Source organism: Choloepus didactylus, chromosome 1 (genome assembly GCF_015220235.1).
Source record: "Choloepus didactylus isolate mChoDid1 chromosome 1, mChoDid1.pri, whole genome shotgun sequence".
Classification (NCBI taxonomy): Eukaryota; Metazoa; Chordata; class Mammalia; order Pilosa; family Megalonychidae; genus Choloepus; species Choloepus didactylus.
The window spans coordinates 188,930,079-188,952,660 of NC_051307.1; the positions used below are offsets into that span (position 1 = coordinate 188,930,079).

At 41.3% G+C, this 22,582-nt stretch overlaps 1 protein-coding gene across 3 annotated transcripts in view; it reads left to right on the plus strand.

The window, feature by feature from the left end:
- STAC (SH3 and cysteine rich domain) overlaps positions 1-22,582 on the plus strand; it is a 132,151-nt gene that overhangs the window by 90,359 nt on the left and 19,210 nt on the right. For all 3 annotated transcript variants that reach the window (XM_037847045.1, XM_037847053.1, XM_037847062.1), the window contains exons 3-8: positions 410-510; positions 1,976-2,057; positions 3,126-3,241; positions 9,641-9,719; positions 17,854-17,918; positions 19,305-19,393. In XM_037847045.1, coding sequence (XP_037702973.1) covers positions 410-510; positions 1,976-2,057; positions 3,126-3,241; positions 9,641-9,719; positions 17,854-17,918; positions 19,305-19,393 — 532 coding nt within the window. The remainder of the gene's footprint in view (positions 1-409; positions 511-1,975; positions 2,058-3,125; positions 3,242-9,640; positions 9,720-17,853; positions 17,919-19,304; positions 19,394-22,582) is intronic.

Sequence of the window (22,582 nt, forward strand, 5' to 3'; positions counted from 1 at the left end):
ACTGTAACGAGAAGACAGAAGAAAATGGGTGAAATTTCAGTACTTCTACTACTCAGTACAGCATATAGAAGAGTAGCAGCAATGACCTATATGACGGGCAAAGAAAATGGAGTTCGCTAGCTTGAACTGAGAGAACAATGCAAGTGCAGGAGGCTGAGATTTTCTGAACTAATGAATGAATAGGAAAGGAATGGGGAGAAACAGTGCTGATACCTTTTTAGATAGAAAAAGTGGGAGAAGGTAGAAGAATCTACCATTATATTTTGTCCATTTTGAAAACTTCATTGAAAAGCTACAGAGAAGAGGACTTGCCTGGGTTGTGGCAGCAATCTCTTTTTCAGTGATTTCAGACTGGTCACAAGGCAAGAGGAGGTTGTATCCTAACCAAAGTTCACTGTGTGTCTGACAGGGACCAACGCTAAGCATGGACTGCGCTGCAAGGCCTGTAAGATGAGCATCCACCACAAGTGCATGGATGGCCTAGCACCCCAGCGGTGCATGGGCAAGCTGGTAAGGGCTCATGTCATGACTGAGCCCCAGAACCCTTCCTTAGAGCACTTGTTTGCCCTGGACAGATGGTTCCCTCCAAACTCTGTACCTGCAGTGCCCTGAGAACTGGGCACCAGGAAGGCAGCCCTGGAAGCTCTAGCCTGCCAACTTGACTTCTTAGTTGATGTAAGTAATCCAGCAGAGAGGGAGTTTTGCCAGCTTAATGTAAAATTCCCCACATGTGAAAAGTACTTGGGCTTCTTAATAAGGTGACCAACTCATTCTGGGCTGGGACTTCCTCGGTTTTAGCAGTGAATTATCCAGATCCTGGGACTATCCAGGTTTTAAAACTGAGAGATGTACGTCCCAGAATCCCCTCGGTCCCAGGTAAATTGGGGTGGTTGGTCACCCTCATCCTTCATTGGCTGCCCGCTCAGTGGGTGTCACAAGTGGGTTAGAGGTGACCACCAAAAGTAGAGAGCATGTTAAAAATCTACAGCACTTTAACAGAAGACTGGTGGCCAAACTAAGGGAGGTGGGATTGCACAAGAGGTGGGATTCTGTGGATGATCATGCCATCTAAGGTGTTAGAGCTTCACTCACTGGTGCTACACATTGAAAAATGCAACCAAGAACACTTCTGAGGATTATTAAAACTGGGATGGCCAAAGAATTGTAGAAGGAACCAGGAATGTCTATCCTAGAGAATACTTAGACGGTACATGATAATTGTCCTCGAACACTTAAGACATGTCACATAGAAGAGGCATTTTCTTGTCCTTGTGGCTCCAGAGAGAAGATATAAATCAGTGGGTACCAAGTCTTAACAATCAGAGATAATGTTCCCAGAAACCTGCCTCCAAGGTTAGTAAGCGCCAGGTCAAATAAAGGATAGCAACACTTGCCAGACATTCCAAAGGATGCTGAGATTCTAGTAGAATCTGAACTATAGACTTCTATGTTCCCTTCCAACACTGGGAAATAAGAAGTCCGGATTCTTAGAGAGTTCATCTCCTTACCCTGATAGGCAGTATCTTCTCTCAAACCCCTGCTTCCCTGCTTCTCTCCTCCTCCTCTAATGGTGTTTTTTTTTTTCACAATCCAAGGCAAAAGACCTTGGAAGAGAGGTCAGAAAAATGAAGAGAGAACAGAGTCCAGAGTACAGAGCAAATGATTCAGAGTAAAGCTCTTCAGATATGCAAGGGCCTTTGCATCTACCCCTGAGGTCTGCTTTTCTTTGCACATCAGTCCATTTGTATCCTGGAAGATAACAAGGATACCAGACACAGGGAGGCTGTCATGGGCCTCAGAGGGAGAAGCAGGGCATGGAAGCGACAGGCAGGGGGCTTGCTTTCTGGATGGAGCATAGCTTCAAGACAGGGAGACATCCCTGGAAGTACCATTTGGTTTCATTTTTAGAGATTTTGTGCTGTTTTCTCCCTCTAATCAGTGACATTACCCCTTCTCTTTCTCATTCTTTCTCCAGCCAAAGGGTTTTCGACGTTACTACAGCTCCCCCTTGCTCATTCAGGAACAATTTGGATGCATTAAAGAAGTTATGCCCATTGGTGAGTTGGGCATTGATGGGTTGAATTGGATTTTGAGCAGCAAAGTCAGCATCAGTGGTTGATTTCTCCCGGTGGCAGAACCAGCAGGGTGTCTTTGTGTGTGTTTGTGGCTATTTGGGTTTTGATTGTGAGGGAAAACATATGGTAAACCAAATTCTCCAGGCAGTTTCATCCTCTCTCTAATGATGCTCTGAAACACCCAAGTCCCAAAGGCTCTTGCTATGCTACATCACCCATCAACAGAATAGTAGAGTGGAAAGACTATGGAATGTGGCAATCCACAGACCTGATTCAAAGCCCAACTCCTCCGTTGACCAACCATGTGTCTTTGAAGAAGTTACTCAGCCTATCAGATCCTATAAAAATGAGAACAGCGATTGCTGCTTTTCTTAACTGTTATAAAAATAAATATAAATTATAGACCAATGCTTAGTAGAAACTTTTTAATGAGGACAAAAAACAAATGTTTTATATATATTTATGGTTTGATTTTCTTCTTTAACAATATCTTTCCATTTACTTCTATTTTTTAATCTGAAAATCTCTACCTTTGGAATAGCTTTTTAACTGGCAAGTTTTAAACTAGAAATGTTTAAACTAGAAAGATCTTAATTAGAAATTCATGAGACCTGTTGAGGTTAAATCCTTTCCAAGACACTTTCCTACTTGTGAGTACTTAGCGTCTCGAGACTCTTTACCTTGGTGAGCAGAACCTCCCACTAGAGAAAATAAAGCTGGTCTCTAGGAATAACCTTGAACTGGAACCCTTGGGATGGATAATCAAACAGGAAAACCAATCACTCAAGAAGAGGTTGGGAACAGAGAGTTCCAGTGGGAGTGCTGGGTGCAGTGGAGGCCCTTGGCAAATGGGAACATGTTGGGAGGAGTCATGTAAGTAAGGAAACACTGACCACCAAAAGCCCCATTTTTCCAAGGGCTAGTGGGTTTGCTGCACTGAATCTACTTCTCAGGTGCTGTTAACCTAGGAGATGTGGTCAGAGAGTGGCTGGATTCCTGATAGGAATTGGGGAAACCTTTCTCTCAGATGACTTTTCTCTTCTGTTGCAGCCTGTGGCAATAAGGTGGACCCAGTCTATGAGACCCTCCGCTTCGGCACTTCCCTAGCCCAGAGAACGAAGAAGAGCAGCTCTGGCAGTGGCTCTGATTCTCCTCACAGAACCTCTGTAATTTCCTCTCCCTCCCTCGGATCCTTCCACGGTCATCTTGGGCAGGGCAAGCCTCAGCCACTTCAGTGTGAGGGGTTCACCTAGATGCCTCCTGAGTCAAGCAGCCTCCAAAGGAAAATCCAGTTTGCTTTGGGCCACTAAAGGTTAACTTTCTGTTGCCAACACCAGGGATGATTTTACTTTCCTCCTCAAAGACCATGCCCTTGGCCTCATGGCCCTTGACTCTTCCCGTGTTCTCCCTCACCCTCCCACCGATATTAGATAACACGGTATCAACATATAGCAATGTTTGGCCCACAGTGTGTAGAAGCAGGGGAATCCCAGCTATTGCCAATTCTTCCAGCTTCCTCCCAGTTCAAGGGTACAGCTATTTCTGACATTTTCTCAGTCCTTTATGTCTAAGACAAAGGCCACCCCTTGATTTCATTTAAAAACTGCCCTCCTCAGAGGCACTTGACCTGTGACTCAGAGGGGCCTTTCTCCAGGGACGCTCAACCATTCCAAACACCTCTCCTAAGTTTTATTTGTTCTAAAACTTCCTTAGTGGCTGGTCCATGTATCTCTGTGACCTGCTGTTATCATCCCATCTCTGGCTGTACCAACCAGAATTACCATACAACTCTGAAGCCCATGCTGAAGGCCGCCATCCCTCCTGCAAAGAGACAAAGACCTCCCAGCCCACACTGCCAATTAGGGTAGCTTATGCCCAGTTATCATTTCATTACCGTGGCCCCTGCTAGACTTGGGGCTTTCTGACAAGACACAGATGAGCCTCTGAATGCCCTGCCCTGCTGGACCCTCTCAGCATCAAGTGGTTAGGGTGGATTGTGGGAAGAAGGGTGGGGTTTACCCCCTGGATGGATGAGACATATGTCCTCAGTGATGGGTCAGGCATCCAGGGGCTGACTTGTTTCAGCTCCTTCACGGGGCGCAGGTCAATCCACAGGATAACCCTAGGTGGCAGGTAGATAGAGAGTAGATATGCAGGTCAGGGAGGTGAGTAGGTAGGTTTGTAGGTTTTCTGACTGATGCTACAGGATTATGCTAGAAGCAATCTTTAAGCTCATTGAAAACACTGTGCATCATGCATCCCACTAGACAAAGGAACTCAAAATACTTTTTGCTCTTTTTCCTTACTGTACATAAAATTGATGTCAATTAGTTCTTTTACTCAATTAGCAAATATAAATTAAAAACTCACAGATTATACCACTGTAGGGGATCAAAGGAAGTGGAAAACATGGCCCCTTATCCTTAGAATTCACAATTTATTTCTCAAGTCCAAATCAATGGAGAAGAAAGCTGGCAATGGTGACATTATTTAGCAGTTTTTAAAACTATACTTTATGTTTTATCCTACTTATTTAAGAATAAATACGTAACAAATGTGTGTTAAAGATATTGTTATACAATGCCATATGAGTGCTGAAGGGGTTCCTGGTAAAGATGGAAAATGTTTAGTGTAGTAGGCATTGCCTCAAAGAGCAAGGGTATAATTTGTGATATTTTAAGATACTTGAATTCTCATGATTTCCCTAGGGAGGCTATAAATCAAGTTGGGAGTCCAAATGGCAATGTTTATTTACTGAAAGAAGGATAGAGATCTGCTAAATGTGATGAAAATATACAAAGTACATATGAGTAGAATTTATACTATATATAAATATGCCATGGTTACATGGGTTGGACAATAATAATATATGTAAAGTTTCTAGCACAGGGTCTGGCCTAATTGGCACTCGATAAATGGAAGTTGTTTATGTTTCATTTTCATTAAGCATCTAGGCCTTAGCTGAGTTTTCTTTGAACTTGAATTATTCTGAAGTTAAACAAAGGTATAACCAATTAATAAGGCAAATGTGTTATCTGAGAAGAGCAGTTCCCAGAGCCACCTTTTAAAAGGGGCCCATTCTCTGGCTTGGTCAATACCCCTGACTCACTCAAGGGTTCTGCTTTGTTCTCCTTCTGCTAGGCCTGTCTTCTCCTCTGACTTGTCCTTGAAACCAAGTTTAAATTGGGTATGTTCTTGTTTGATCTCCTTGTTCTCTTCCTGGTTGATCTTTTTCACATTCTTCTTGTCTAACCACCATCGCTAAGCCGATGATTCCCTTAGATATTTCCAGTCCTAACCTCTTGCTCAACTGTTAGACGAGCCCTACATATATCTCAAATCATCATGTCCACACTAAACTCATGTCCAATTAGTCATTAGGTGCTATAATTCAGAACTCAGATATGTGTGTCAAATGCAACTCTCCCCTCTTCTCTATTACCAATGCTGGAGATTTGACTTCATCATCCCTCATCAAGATTTTGTAAAGGAATAAACTGCTCTGTCTTCTTCCTTTTGCATCTGCCCTTAACAATACCTCCAGATTTATCATCCTTTAACAAAAGATCTCATGCAATTTTCCTAATTAAAACATTCTATTGACTGGCTTATGGACAAAGGACAATAGCCAAACTCTTTAGCCTTGGGTATGAGACCAGTTATCACCAGCCTATCCAACATGACTCTATAGACCTACCTTTGCCTAAACTCACCAAACTCTTTGACATTCCCATACCTTTAAACATGCTGTTCTCTCCTGTTGAAAATTTTTAAGACCCTTGCTTGGTTTTTACATAAACTATGAAGAGTGCCCTGAGTTCTGCAGACATGGTGAGTTGCTTCTCCCACAAGCCTTCTGTATTTCCTCTCATCATATATAAGTGATTGCATTATAGTTACCTGCTTTTGCATCTCTTTCCTGAACTAGATATTGGGCAGCTATAGGAATGGGCCCCATTCCTTACTAATGTCATTATCACCAAGGCCTCTTACAGGCCTGACACATAGTGGGCACTTGGGAAGTGCTTGGTGAATGAAGGAAGAATTAACAAGGAATACTTGCAGACTTTCCCCAGGACCCTCAGGGGACCACATAACACTTCATTTCTCACACCCAAAACTCCAGACAAACTTAATGCTTGTGGTTCTCTGCATAGCTGTGCTCTTTCCAGTCACTGAGCCTTTGCAGATGCCACCTCTCTGAGTGGTCTGGGTTGGGTCTCTTTCCCTGGACTCCCATAGCAATCAGTTCATTAATCATAGTAATTTGCATATTGCTTGGTAAGTTTCACTTTTTTTTTGTTTCATTTTTCTCCATCTTCTCCAATCCCCTCTTTAACCTAGACTGGCCTCTTAAATGCAAGGACTCTTTGTTCATATCTTTATTTTCATTGCATTATATTGGAGATTCACAAATTTGGTGGATATCAGAATCCACTAGAGAACTTTATATTTTTATGAGCCCTGTCCTCTGAGGCTGGACCTCTGTGGACTTTTTTAGCTCTCCAGGTGATTCTGATACACACCAAGTTAAGAACCACTGACACATACAGTGCAGGTCCATTATAGCTTCTCACTAAATATGTGCTAAATGATGAATGATTGAATGACCGTTCTCCCTCTCCTCAAACTCTCTAACCTTCTAACAAGGACCTAAAGCTGACAATGAGGTAAATCAGTGGTCCTCAGCATGTGGTCTCCAGATCAGCAGCCTCAGCAACACCTGGGAACCAGTTAGATGGGTTTCCCAAGCCAGACTTAAGAATGAGACATCTGGGTGTGGGGCCCAGCAGTGTGTTTCAACAAATCCTCCAGGTGATTGTGATGAACACTAAAGAAACACCGAGTTAAATTAAAGACACAAGTTTGTTTGTTTGGCCCCTCCATGCCACCGCCTCTGTCTTTCTCACATTCTCTCTTGCTTGTCTCATCTCTCTGTGAACAGCTTTTGAATCACACATTTACAGTGGCCACCAGGCTGGATCTGAAATTTGGGACAGAGGCCCAAGAATGCTAGTCATGTTCTTCACCCACATCCACATCATGTTTCCTTTCTCAGGAGACTGAGGGGGAACATTGCTGCCAATGAGTTGCTTCCCCAAAGCCACATAGAGCTAGCTCTCAGCCTGTAGCCATTCATCCTTCCAGGTTTGGTAGAGAACACCACCAATCCAAAGTGAAAAGCACAGACATCGCTGGCCAGGGCAGAGAGTCCTCTGTCCACTTTGACCTGTACTCCAAACAGGCCTTTCTCATGTCTCTGGTAAGAGCCAATACATTCTCACCCCACACCCCTTGCAAGCCTGTCCCATGCTTGCATGAGGCTGGAATTGGTAGAAGGGCAACTGCGAAGCCAGCCTGAGATGCAGGAGGAGAGGGGAGGCTCTCCAGAGATGGCCGTGGTCTGTCCACGTCAGCGGCAGGTGGCTGTTCCTGTGGTTCTGCGCTCTGCCAAACTCGTGACAAGGAAAAATCCTCACAAACATTCCGCAGTGATTAGAAAATCTGGGGGTGGCATTTGTGAACAGCTCGGCCTCTATATTTTTGTTTCTTACACCTAAGAAGCAGCAAGACCATCCCCAGGACAGTTTAATGATGTCCAGTTTGCTTTTATGTCTAAAATAGCTTTGTTTCTTGCAAGATCTGAACCTTACAGACTGGTTTTAGGGGCAAAGGACATGGTTTCTTGTATATCAAGAAGGTGCCCATTCATCACAGTCAAGTTATAGGGCACTGGTTCCATCCATCAATAGATACTGGGTTTTTCTCCGTGAGGGCATTGTTCTGAGAGCTCCAGGGAGAAAAAGAGAATCAAATGGGACTCAAGTAGCTGTCATTTCACTCTTCCACCAAAATCTAACTTGCCTCAGTGGAAGAAAACAGAAACGGCTGGTGCTTTGAAATGATTTTGCTTCCTTCCTACATGGTCAGTTGGTAATAAACTTCAGCTTCTTGCCATTCTGTCAGTATTGCTGGACCTAAAGTAAACATATTCCCACACAGCAAAGCTTTGTCCCACAGGTTTATTTTCTTCCAGGGCTGTGGAGGCATTCGCTTTACATTGTTGAGAAGTCATGCCTGGCTGTTTCTAAATCATTAGGTTTTCTTTAATGTGCTTTCAAATGTTCTAGAATATAAAAGGTTTAATGGCCTTGGGAAGACCAGTGGAAACCAAATTCAAAAATCTTTCTAGGAGTTGGTTGGCTATTTTGTGAGTAATCATCAGTTTCATAAGATTAAATGAACATAAATACAATTCTTGGCAAAGTAACTTTTGTGCAGAAATAGTGAGCTCCAGAGGAGCAGGGAGTGGGTGACTTGGAGACCCTATGACATTCGTTTTTTCTGGTGTGTCATAAAAGCAAGAATGGCTGAAGAAATCTTAAAGCTAAATTGTAACAAAAATAGTCTCTGGAGGGTGTTTTTAAAGTGTTCTAGAGCTGCCTAGGAAAACTAGGAACTTTTTCCTCTCAGAAACATAAATAATTTTTTTAAAAAGCAGTTACTCTCCTTTGAGTAAATTTCTCCGATTCCTCTTCTGCAGAGGCTGGAGCCAGGCAGGCAGAAGCATTTGGGCTGGGGCACCTGGCCATTTGAGGGAGGCAATCAGTGGGGTGAGCTGGTAAATGTTTTACCACCAGCTGCGACAGGGACCCTGACTCGTAATATGTGCCAATTTCCATGGTGTAAATATTCCCACCATGGCCAGCCTCATGTTACCTGTGTGCTGACCACTGAAAGCTCCCACTAGCCCCAGTGAGCCACTGCAGCCACCACAGAATAAAACACAGTGCCTACGAGCGAGTTCTAGAGACAATGCCTGGTGTTCCACTACTTCTTAGCTGCAGGACCTCGAGCAGAGTTACTGATTCTCTCTGGGCTTCAGATTCCTGTCTGGAAAATGGGTTTATCATAGGATTATGGTGAGGAATAAATGAGATGATATGTATAAAGTACTTACAAATAATAGTAACCATTAGCTGTTTGGAGTACTGCTAGTATTATTGTTGTTACTATTAATAGTAGTAGGTCTATAAACATAAGTGGGAGAACGATGATGACTTATCATAAAGAGAGAGGCAGAATATGTATTTTAAAAACAATTGAGTTTTGCAACAATTGAAACAGCATTTAACTGATACCTAGAAAGTGCATCCCTCACTAGTGCATCTTGTTCTTTATGACTAATAATTTAAAACCACCTATAGAAAGAATTACAGTTTTCTGGAAAATTTTAAGTGCCAGGATATGGGCAGTAATTCTGATTTCCCTCTGCTGCCTACTCCTGGGGAGAAGCCTGTGTCTCTGGACACCCATTCATTGCTTATTGAGCACCTACAAGGTTTCAAGCCCCTTGCTGGGCACAGACACCTGAAAGGAGGTACGGTGCCCACGAGGAAGGCACATCCTCTCTGAAGTTAGCTAATCAGACAAGAGAGCAGTGATTCATTCTCAAGACAGCGTCATGCAGATTCCACCTCAGCTCTCTTACTGACATCAAAATCTCTGCTCACTGGTCCACGGATGAAAAGTTGCTCACTCCATGTCATACACTCTTTTCCCAGACTTCAGATCTTGTGGAGGTTCCCGAAGAAGCTGACGGGCCAGAAGACGGGTATGACCTGCGGAAACGCAGCAACAGTGGTGAGTGAGGGAATGGGGAATCGGGCGTTGCCCCAGCCCAGATGTGAGCCGCAGTGCAAGTAGATTTCCAGTCCCCCTTCGTTCTCCCCTTACTCAGAAATTCAACCCAGACAAGTGTTCAATATTCTGGATGGGGATCTGGGCATAATTTCTAATCAATTTCAGTGATTTGATCATAGCATTCTTTGGGTTCTCTCTCTTGGTTGCTCCTACCCTATGTACTTAGCTATATTGGGGTGTAGAAGTCACTTCCATACCTTTTTATTAATGCCTCATTTCCCCACTGACCTCAGTTAGAACAACAAACCACAATACAGAGATGCCACTTTGTGCTACACCTGAAGTACCTGTCAGTGAGCAGAACTCGCACTTGGCCCTTCCCCTGCAGAAATAACTAAGACGCTCAAAAGCTAATATGCATAATCCAGCCAAACATTCTTTATTGATATCTTTAATCTTATAATAGCTTAAGCCCTTGTTAAAATACTTTCTAAAATATTTACGAAATGCTAAGTACGTACTGTTGTTTGCTAAAGTAAAAGTCACCTCTCTTCTTTAAACCAGGGCTTAAAGAAACATAGCCATGCTGTATGGATGCATTCCTGCCAGTTACTTAGTTGTCACTCAGTAATCAAAAAAACATACTATCATCACCAAAAGTGAGTAGGTCACAAAACCTGCCTTTGGGTCATTCATAATCTCTCAAGGTTGCAGGTCCTCACTTCTGTTGTTACCATAGGCTGAATGCATTTTCATGGAAGAAGTGATCCCTCCCAGCTCTAACCCGTGTGTGCTGAAGCATGGGAATGTGCTGGCTTGAATAGATTTCCCACATGACTAGTTGTCACTGCCTCTTCCATACTGGGATAACAGGAGTTCTGCATCAATACCCCATAATTGCTCTGTCAGCAGCTGCCTTAAGAGGCCTCACTTACACTTCCTCAGCTCTGGGACTTAACTCACTTGTGTCTCTTCCCCAGTAAGGATGGTGACTCTGTGACCCCCACGAGGCAGCTTATGCCGAGCTTCCTCCCCTAACTCTCCTTCCTAAATAAGTGTCAGTGTTCCCCATGGCCCCCCTTGCCAAGCCGACACACATCTGTTAAAACTCACTGCTAGCTTAAGGATTCTTTGGTATCAAAAGTGAGAAACTGTGCTTTCAGATCAATGCAGACATTCACGGAGCACTCAGCAGTGTGTTTAAAGAGACAAATTGAAGAGAGCTGGCTTCCAGGAGGTGACTCACCGTGGGGCAGTAATGTGGCAGGGTCAGGCCGGCGCAAGTCTATCCAGCATTTTAGGTTCTGCAGTTGAATTTGGTCAGCAACCCCTGAGTTCTTCAGCATCTGAGGAACTAACCCACCAGAGACTGGCCTAAGAAACTAACCTGCCATTTTAATTCTTCAAGTCTGGTCAGCCCTGATCCCCTGACTTCCCGCTTCATCCTTCCCAACACTCCTCTCACCAGCATCACTGATGGTCTCCTTATCACTAATGTCACTGGACAGATTTCTTGTCCTGGAGGCCGTCTGCCAGGTTTCACTTAATGGTTGTGTGACCTTGTAGCAGTGACCTAGACTCTTTGCACCTCTATCTCCTCATCTCTAAAATAAAGATAATAAAATCTTGAATCCATGGGACTGTTGTGATCTTTAAATGAGATAGTGAGTGTAAATACCATCCATATCTTGATGCCTCCAAACTTTATCTCAGCCTGGCTTCTTCCCTGACTCTGAAAGCCTATAGCCACCTGCCTACTCAACATGGCCAACGTGAGTGAGGAGCAGGCATCGCAAACTTAACACATCCAGACGTACTGTTAATTCCCCCACCCACTCACCCACCCAAACCAGCTCTTCCCAGATTGCCCCTGCTCAGTAAATAGCAACCCATGCTCCCAGTTGATCAGGCCAAAACCTTTGGCATCAGCCTTGACTTCCCCTTCCTCTCACACCTCAGATCCAATCGGTCAGCAAATCCTGATTGCTGCAACTTGAAGACATGCCTGTCAAATGACCACTGCTCACTCCTCCCCCCAGCCACCTCAGGCCAGACACCATCATCTCATTCTGAACCACTGAATAGTTGCCCAGATGCTCTTGCTGATTTGACTCTTCCTCCACTTCCTCCAATAGTCGAGTCTCAACACAGCAGCCAGAATATCCTTTAAAATGTATCAGATTATGTCACGACACCACTCAAGCCTCCAGAGACCCCTTATGTCACTCAAGTATAATACCAAGTCTGTCTCACCTACAAGCCCCCAAAATCACTCTGGCCCCTGGCTCCCTCTCTGACTGGTCACCTTGCTCTCCGCCTCTCCCAGCACTGTCCACATTGGCTCTTGGCCATTCCTTGAGCACCCCAGTCACTCCCGCTTCAGGGGTTTTGTGCTTGTTTCTCTTCCCTCTTCCTGGAATACTTTTCCCCAGATACTGCAGGACTCCTTCCCTCCCTTCCTTCAGATGTCTGCACAGTGATCTCCTTCTCTGAAAGGCCTTCCGTGCACGTTGTATAAAATAGCACCCCATCACATTGTTCCTCTCTCTTCCCTTATGCTGCTATAGCCTTCTTTCAAGATTTTAGTTGTTTTTTGCTTGTTTCTTTGTTACTGTCTCCATCCACTAATGCATGATCATGGTGACAGTGGGGGGCTTTGTCTTGTCCACTACCGCACTCCCAGTGCCCATGGAGGCACTTGGTGAATATCTGTCGGCTGCATGAAGGAGTGAAACACTTAGCGATTTATATTAGCACTTTTATTTCAACACAGATTCCTGCTTGCCGACCTCATTCACTTCATATACTTTATTATCAAGGAGTCATCTTAACTCAGTGTCTCCAGAGAATCTTATAGCCACACATGTACCATCTCTAGGTATCATATTCAAGTTGCTATGGGAGAGAATAAGATGAACAGCATGTGGGAGCAGCCAGTAGGGGAGTTGCACAGAGAGAAGAAGAGATGTGTTCAGACAGTTCAACTAAGTCCCAAAGCATGTAATTGTATGTGACCACAGAGGAGGGAAGGTTACATTTTACCAGGGGAATTCCTAGAGGTGATGGCATCTGAAGTAGGCCTTAATGTATGAGTGCGTTTATGCAGATAGTGATGGGGGAGGAGTTGAACATTCCAGAACAGGGAATAGCACGACGAAAGACCACAAAGGAATTGGAGAAGTTTAAGGCATTTGTGCAAAAAGGGCAAATAAAATGATGGAGCTGGAACTTGGGTTCTGTGATAGATAATTGAGAGGAAAAATACACGAAAAGACAGGCCCAGTCTCAGAATCTGATAGCATATTTTTTTTGTACTACTGAAAACCATTCCACATTGTGCATGAGGCTTGTCCTCAAAACCTGCTGATTCTAGTTCTATGATGCTGTTGCCCACCCATTCCTTTAGCAGTCAAGACCTCAATATGGCCGGGTATTTCTTCTCTTGAAAGGTGGTCTTAACTAGGATTTTACATTGTTGAGACACATATTCAGGAATCACCAATGTGAAGCATGGCTGCTATTAATAAAGTCATCACAAGATCATAAAGTATTAGAGATGACACTTACAGCCTCACTATTCCAAGTGTGGTCCATGGCCCAGCAGCCTGCATCACCTGGGAGACACAGACCTTCTGAATCAGAATTTGCATATGAATCCATAATTCATATGCTAATTAAGTTTGAGAAACAGGATTAGAGATCATTTAGTCCAACCCAATCGACTTCCAATGCATACACACATGCACACAAACACGCACAGCACATACCATACAGGTAAGGAAACCAAGGCACAGGGTAATTTAATTAAAGTTGCAAAGTTGATTATTTGCCATCTCTTTTGTGTTAAGCCATAAGAAATGTAGAAGCTTTTTCAGAGCATATTCAAAGAGATTTATTGAAAGGAATTAGCAAGCAACAAACTTCTAAGAAGCCTTGGAGATCTATTAACAATTCCTTTGATCAGCAATAGCTTTCTTTACAATGCACTCTTAGAAATAGGGGGATTAATTATATACCAGTTTGCTTCAAAACATTTTCCTTTGATTGGTTTTAATCCTTCATCCATGCAGTTTGAGAAACAACATAGAGAGAGCACCCTGCTTCTCTCCTTTGTGGTCCCAGTTCCCACTGGTCTCCTCATAATCATGACAAGGAAGGTGCTGGCTTTTTGTAAGCAGTGCTCAGGATTCTGGCCACAACCACTTCTGTATTACATGTTTCATTTATGTCCTAAAAAAAATATATGCAGTGCACGCAGATATTATTTCTGCCAGCCAGATGTTATGTCAAATCCTTTGAGGAATATTTTCAAAGCCACCTTCGAAAAGGGTACAATTCATACTAATTTCTTTACTGCTAAGAGTACAGTCTTTACTTTATCTCTTATAAAAGATCTTAGGCAAGTCTGAGTGTGTCTGGCTGTTTTTTCCAACTCTATTCCTGGATCCCTTAGAAATATTGATGGCGAAAGTTGTTGGCCTTCACCTTTGGCTTAACTACTAGGAACTTTACTCAGAGCAGGGTAATGAACAAAGGGCAAAATAAAATCTGGGCTGCTTATTTCAGCTCAAAATGCCAAAATGATGTTAGTGGCTGCTTTCAAAATTGCATTTCAGTATGACTGTATGTGATCATAATTTTCCTGGAAGAGAAGCAGAGGGAAAGGGACATAAGTAATACAAATTCCTAGAAATATTCTTCAAAAAAGGACTGGATTAATCATCTCTACTTGAGGATATTGCAAAACTCAATATTACTTCACTTTGCACTAAAGCCAATGTAGTCCAGAATGAAAAAAATACACATTCACTTTGGAAAGCTTAGGCTTGCCTTTGGCATGCTCAGGCTCTATATATCAACTTCTGAGTTGTCACTGATAAAAAGAGGGAGATATTTTAATGGGACAATTAGCTATTGGCAGGTGCCCCTAGTTCTTGTTCCCCTCCGGTGGACAATTCCTAAATTACAGATGCAAATATTTATGGTGCATTTCTGTAACACACACTTAGTATCAGGGCCCGGTAAAAGTCTCTAAAATCATAGAAGATTCCCTTTCCAGCATTGCAGAGGACTGAATGTTTAGACAAATTTCTCCCAGTTCAGCACAACCTAAACTAGATTCTTAAAATAACATATCCTGATTATAAATAGCTAAAACATAAGTATATAGCAAGTTTAAAAGTAAAATAATTTTTTAAAAATAGTACCACAAGCCAATGTTAGGCAAAAGAAAGATGATGTAGCTATATTAATGTGAGAAAAAATGGACTTTTAGGACCAAAAGCATTACTAGAGATAAAAAAGCATCACTACATGGTTATGTTCATTTCAAAAGAAATAAATACTAAACTTCCATATTCCTAATACATAGCCTCAAAATGACAGAAACTCAAAGAGAAATTGACAGAACTATTAGGAAAATAGACATTCCCACTCATAGTGAGAGATTTTAAAATGCATTTCAAAGAATTATACAGAACATATTTGTCTGACTACGATGCAAAGTTTTCTATTAGTTTATGAGGCTAGTATAGTACTGACCTCACAACAGACAAGGATAGTATGAGAAAGGAAAGTACTGATCAATCTCCCTCTTGAATATAAATGCAAAAATCTGAAACAAAATCTTAGTAAACTGAACCAATAACATATTTTATAAAGATAACGCATAATGAGCAAGTTGGACTTATTTCAAGAACATAAATTTGGGCCAATGTTAGATAATGCAGTAATATAACTTACTGCATTAACTTGTTTAAAAAAAACAATAAATAATCATCTCATTGTAATACACTGTGCTGGATTTGAGCTTCACATGACTTCAAAATAAAAAGAGAAAAAAATATGGAAAAGAAAATAATGAAATTCCTTTTGGATGTAGCCAAAAATTTAAGATTAATTCTCCTTTTGTAACAGCAGAAAATATACTCACACAGTGGGAAATGTCTTTGAATTTTTGTCAAGGGTAAAACAAACGATGAAATTATCTTTAATAAAATGACTTTAAAGAACCAAACATAAAAAATATATGGTGTGTTTTTGGTAAAATTGCTACCTTTCTTTTGTCCTCTTTCTTCAAATCAGTCTTGGAAATGGCTAGTAGGAAAAGATCTTAAAAATTGTTTTGCTTAATCTTGCAGTCCTGGTTGCAACCATGTAGTTGAAAACACATTTGGTATCACTTCAACTAATTTGCAGCATAGTTCACAAAAATGTTACACATTTCCAACCAGATGGCCAGATGGATATTCAATAAAAAGCTAAAATTTTGTGAAATTATAAAATCAGTCCAAACTGAACATTACATATACACCTCACTTAGCACCCCTTTTTAACCCCAATCAAGAATTTTCTCTGAAAAGTCTCTTGTCATGTTTCAATTCAGCTATTCAATATTCTTTTAGAAGTGTCCAGTTTTATACTTATGGATTCAAGTATATTCACCAGGACTTCAGATAATCACATAATACCAGAGAAAAGTGTTGCTGGTTTCTACTGTTTTTAAACTGGTCAGCACGAACTTGAGAGGCCAAATACTGAGGCAGAGGAGGTCCAGTCACTGGCAAACCAGAGCTCCTCCAAGAGCTGCATTCTGGCTTCCCAAGGACCATGCAGTTGCTTCCACATGCCCTAGAACTATAAGCTGCAGAGAAGAGCTATTTAATAAGCATTGGTATGTTTATCGGGGTTCTTGTAAGTTATAGAGTTATTGGGTCTGTTTTTTTCCCAAGTTCAAAGGTTTGTTTTTTATGCAATTTTATTGAGATATATTCATATAACATACAACCATTCAAAGTTTACAATCAGTTATTCACAGTTATCGTCAAATAGTTGTGCATTCATCACCACAATCTTTGAATATTTTCATTACTCCAAAAATTAAAATAAAAATTTAAATAAAAAGAATATCCAAAACATCCCCTTTCCCTCCTCCCCCCATTGTTCATTTACTTTTTTTAAATACAGTCCTCAGTATTTGCAGTAAAACCAGCAATAACGCAGGAGGGGATGTCCAATACCTCTGCATTTCTCCCCAGTTCCTCAGGGGGCCCAGCAAATACACCGTTACTCTCTGCTATATCACTCTGGGATGTATTGGGATTTCATGTTGGATCTGTTTTAAGGACAAGAGAAGACTGTCAACATACTAACTGAAATAGGTTATAGAGCGTTCCATGGTGTGTTTCCCTTCCTCTACGTATTTCCCTGATAACGTAAAGGGGAAAATGGGGAAGAATAAAGCAGCAATGTGTTAGTGTTCAAATGTCAAGTCACCTAAATGGGAGGCTTAATTAGACACCACAACTCTGTTGTATAAATTTGGAAAAATTTGCCACTTAGTTGTTTAAGGAAGATACATGTGTTGAGAATGATAAGGCTGAGTCCATCACCCAGGCAGGTCTGACTGATCAATCTAGGTAAGGCAGGGCTTCTGTACCCTAATGGGCTTCCCACAGCTGTATCTGTGGACAGTGAAAACCCTTTGGCCGTTTTGAAACGGCTTGTTCTTTAGTGAAGACCATGGCATGGCCGCATAACAAAAAGAAGAGTTATACGTACCAAGAACAAATAAAAAGAAAACCCGCTGTTTTATTTTTCTATTCCAAACAGTAAGAGACCAAGGAAACATTTGAAGCCTAAAACTAAAACTTTAAACTGCAAATCAGAATATAGATATCATTAAGAAATTAGAATTGAGATAGTAAATGTAAAAGAATCTGGTTTTTAGAAACAGTAATTAAAATATAATTACATTGGACCGTGCCTCACCTACCATCGCATTAACACATAATTTGATACATTCAATGAAGATGAATGTCATGGTTTTTACTCATGAGAACACCACCAAGTGAGACCAAATTTTGAACACACAATTGCCAAACAATGCAGGAGGATGAGTGCTAGCCTGGAGTCATTACAAGGTTGCAGGGATGCAAAGAAGGTGGGGCAGACTGCTGCATGGGGAGGCAGGGAGCACTTTACATAGAAGGTGACCCCCAAAGGATGAGGAAAAGGCACTGCATAGTGAAGTAGAAGCCATGGATATGGAGTAGAAAAGTGACTTCTTTCGAGCATGTTCCCAACACATGGTGACTGGGTTCATAAAACTCCTGCTTTCTCTTGTCTCCTTCAGTGTTTACGTATCCAGAAAATGGCACTGACGATTTCAGAAATCAGGCAAAGAACATAAACCACCAGGTGAGCATCACAAAAGACAGACCAGACAGGAGTCCTTAGATCAGACTGCAAGTCACAACCTAAGTGGGGCATGAAATCAATTCCATGGCCCCAGACCAGCATTTTTAAAGAATAAAAAAGAATAATATAGCATAATGTACCATAACAAATATAGCCTGGAACAAAAGTATCACAGTGCATAAGAGGTAATAAGGATAAGTATCGCATAGTTCAATTTTGTTTTACTTATGTATGTTACATACACTTAATATATATATGTTAATTATGTAATTATATATTATGAGTATATTGTATCACATATAAGTATATATTTATTATATTTTGTATGTTTAGGTATATATATTATTGGGATAGGATAGATAAGGGAGAGGTGGGGAGAATAAAATGAATAGAATGGAATGGAATGGAATAGAATAGGACAGAATAATATAGAGTACCTGAGCTTTGAACAGCACAGCATCTCATGGATAGACAAGAAAAGAGTAGAGTACAATATGGGTATAAAGGATACATATAGTTTTATGCAACTTTTATGTTACATATATATCTTATATTAATTATATGTTTAGCTACATTACACAATTATATATTTTATAATGTTAAATTTACTATATATTATAAAGTACAAACATTTATATAACATTAACATTTATTTAATTAATAATAATAGCTAACATATATGTACAAGATTCTCTTTTATAGCCTGTAAAATGAGCACAACAATAGAATCCACTCACAGGGTTATTGTGAGGTTCAAGTTAGATAATGAACATAATATAATGCCTGGTATAGATTAATCTCTCAAAAATGGTAGCTTTTAATGTCATTGTTGCAAGGTTTCATAACCAGGAAATGGTGGTGCCATGATACAAACTAAATCAGTCTGACACCAAAGTCTATGCTTTCTTCACAACATTAATGAACTAATTGCCATATTACTATACTCAATTCTTTTTGCTATTCTAGTTACCAGATTTGGGGCTAAATGATAAAAAGTCAGTTTTAGGAGATGAGAGCTATGAAATACTATGTGGTGTTCCCCTCTTCCTATAAAAAGAATATTCCTGTGTCTGGGGCCAAGCCTGTATCATTTTTCAAGAATATCATAATAAAAATTTCATTTGAAGAAAATTGTAGTTTGCAGTGTTTCTGGCAAAGAGTTCCAAATAATTATTTCCAAATGGTTTGTAATGAAATAAAACTCAGCCAAGAATTAAAGCTAAACCTAAAGTTGAAAGAAAATCTTTCATAACGGTTAGATAATTTAACACTTAAGAGCCATACAATGAAATTACATCACATTTAAGTTTCCACTTTCTGTTTTCTTTCTTTCCTCTCTCCATTTCTTCCTTCTTCCTCTCATTTTTCTTAAATTTTCTCTTTCAGGGACCTCTTTCCAAAGACCTATTACAAATGAACACCTATGTTGCCTTGTACAGATTTGTACCACAGGAGAATGAAGATTTGGAAATGAGGTAAAAGTATTTTTTGAAGAGAAAAAAAAGTAACAAAAAGAGAACATTCAAAAGTCAGTGTTTTTCCAGGTGAAAAAAAATTGTCAATTTTTGCTGCCTCCTAACACTTCAGGGCAAACTACTCTCAAACTACCGCATGTATCAGTTACCTGAAGGTCTTGTGTTAAGGACAGGTTGCTGGGCCCTAAGCCCAGAATTTCAGATTCACTTGTTCTGGGGTGGGGATTGGGAATTTGCATATGGGGTGGGGCTTTTTAATTTGCATATGGGGTGGGGCTTGGGAATTTGCATTCCTAGCAAGCTCACTGCTGGCGCCCGTGCTGCTGGGCCAGAGACAGCACATTGAGAAGCACTGCTTTAGTAGGCAGCCAACAGAACTGCTTAATGGGCGTTTGCACAAAGATTCAGTATCAAACACACTTCGCATTCTATACATTCTAATAGGAAATCAAACTCAAATGTATTCAATCCCCAAATTAACACTGATTGCAGAATCAAACTGAAACTAGCAGGATCAACAAGGAAGCATCCCACTTCATGGTAATGAAAACACTGGGGAGGATAAGGTGACTTTGGGACATCAGTAAAATCTGAACCTTTCCCTTGACCACAGATTGAGGTTCCTCATGTTTCAGGGGTAGACAAGCTGAAGTCTGTCTTGGGTTCAGATCCTAATTTGCTGTGTGAGCTTAAGCCATTATAAACATCTTATTACTCTGATTCTCTTATTTATAAAAGAATAATAATGACTTCTTCCTTTAATGGGATTTGTGAGGAGGGAATGATTAATGCACATACAGCATATAGCACAGTGCCTAGTCTTTATAAACACTCAGTAAGTGGTAGTTATTATGGTTTTTACCATAATATGCCAGTGGTGTTCATTGGCTTATCTCAAGGAAAAAGCTTTACCCCTTCCATTCATGACCCCAAAATATGAGTAATCTCAGGAGAAGGTTTTGGCGTTTTCTAACCCCTACAGCTGGATAAAAGAGGCTGCTTTTTCAAAGCCAAATGGGCCCTTCAAGATTGGTTCTTTCCGCTTCTGAAAAGAATGGAGAGATAAGTAGCAGTGAGAACTATGTAACTACCAGTGCCTTGGAGAAACAGCCCCCATTTGGGGGTGTTCTCCACTGGTCTGAAAGCCATGCAGGCCAAATTGTGCATCACCAGTCACTCCCTTCATATGACTCCTGGAAGGCCTTGCCTCTCCATCCTGGAGTTTTTTTTTTTTGTTTCTCCACATCTTCAGGCTTGGGCCATTTCTCAAGCACAGTCTCTCACACTTGCCTGACTATGCTTTCCCACTTCAGTGAATTCATCCTTCTCTCCCATTTTCCCCAAAACGCCTATAAAGGAGAGAGCACTGAAAAGCTCCAATTAGACCCGGTTTCCCTGGTCCCACGTGGCATCAGGGTCAACTCAACAGCTCAGCCACCCCCCGTGGTGGATGCAACACCCTCACAGAGAGACTTCACAGCAGATTTGTTTATCCTGTTGAAGTCTCACAACCCCCCCTGGCTCATACCCCAAGGTCAGTTTTGCTCCGGTATTAGTTTGAGGTCTGCTTCCAAGTAATTCTTGAGGCTTTCCAGACCAGAGTTCAGGTCCCAAATCCTGGCTCCTTAGCTTTATTCAGACAATTAAGCTCTTATTCATATGAGTTTTTTCTACAGTTGAGTAAGAATTGCCACACTGAACTCACTGTCCATAGCGGTAAACACTACCTGAACAGTTCTGGCACTGGTGTGGGAGGAGGAGGTGGCCTTCATGAAGTAGAAGCCCTGTTCTATCAGGTCTGATAAGACCCGTGAGTCAGAGCCTGCCTGCCTAGGATTCGTTGCTGGGACGGGATCTTGCCTTCAGCTGACGCTTCTCTAACTGCCAATGGAGACAACCATGATGCATATTTACTTTGCAATCAGTACAAAATATTGAGCCCTTCTTGAGGATGTCATTTGGGTGTCTAAAATTTAATATTTAACAACTTCTTATTGTATCAGTCCCACAGTTTTATGTTAGAAGATTATTCTGAAGTCATCAGATGAAAATATAATTCCAGAGAAATACAGAATGTTACGGGGTGCTGAGGAATGTCATACAGCTGCCTGGTGATAGTAATAACTTTTTGTGCTTATCTTAGTAGGGTTGCAGGCCACTAAAAGTCAAGTTGTCTGGTCACAAATCAAACATTTGCAAGGCAAACAGGACTATTCATTCCCAGGAGTGAAAGGCCTGCCTTGTATAGACTCCAAGATTGGAGTGATAAATCACAATTACGTTTTTTTCCAAGAGATTGTAGGTTCCCATTTTTAAAACAGGGCACTTGATTTAGCATGTGGAAAGCAATGTTCTGAGGATTTGGTATAATTCTTCAAATGAACTGGTGCTTTGTGAATTATCTTTTCTCCTCCAACCATAAAGGAGAAAAAAAATCTTTTAAATAAAATGCCTTTCTTATCCACCACATGCCAATCAGGGAACCCACAGTGTACATTGTCCTCGGGGAAGAGAAGGAAAATGAGAGAACAGGGAATGAAATGAATATGACATCGATCAGAGCAGCATAACCCTAAACCATCACTCCTGCAGCATTTGTTACATACCTGTTCACGAATAGGAAAAGCTTTTTCTCCAAGGGCCAACGGTCTGGAGCTCTCCACAGACCTGCAGCTTCCCTTCCCAACTTGCCTACCTCTGGAGTAGATGGCACATGCAGCCCTTCCCTTCTCTCCCTCCTACAAACTCGGCCCTTAGGGCAAATGATGTCACCATGTGCCCAGGCCTCAAGCCACCCAACAGGGAAATTTCTCTTTATCTTGTACATAAAATTAAATTGCTGTTCAATTCCTGCTAGTTCTAGTTGCCTAAAATCTACAGTACCCAGACCCACCTTCATCTCTCCCTAGATTTTTTCCAGCAGGCTCTACCTGGTCTCCATGCTTCTAGCCTTGCCCCCACTCCTCCCTTCCAATCTTTTGTGGGTAGAAACTACACTAAAGTAATAGTACGGTGTAATTGAGATTGTCTAAATTGTGGAGTCAGACAGATGGGATTCAAAATCCAGCTCCTCTACTTTCTAATAATACAGCCTATCACCTAACTTTCTGAAACTCAGTTTTCTCATCTTAAAAACAGGAATAATAAGGCCTGCCCTTACAGGATGGCTGCGATTAAATAAGATAACAA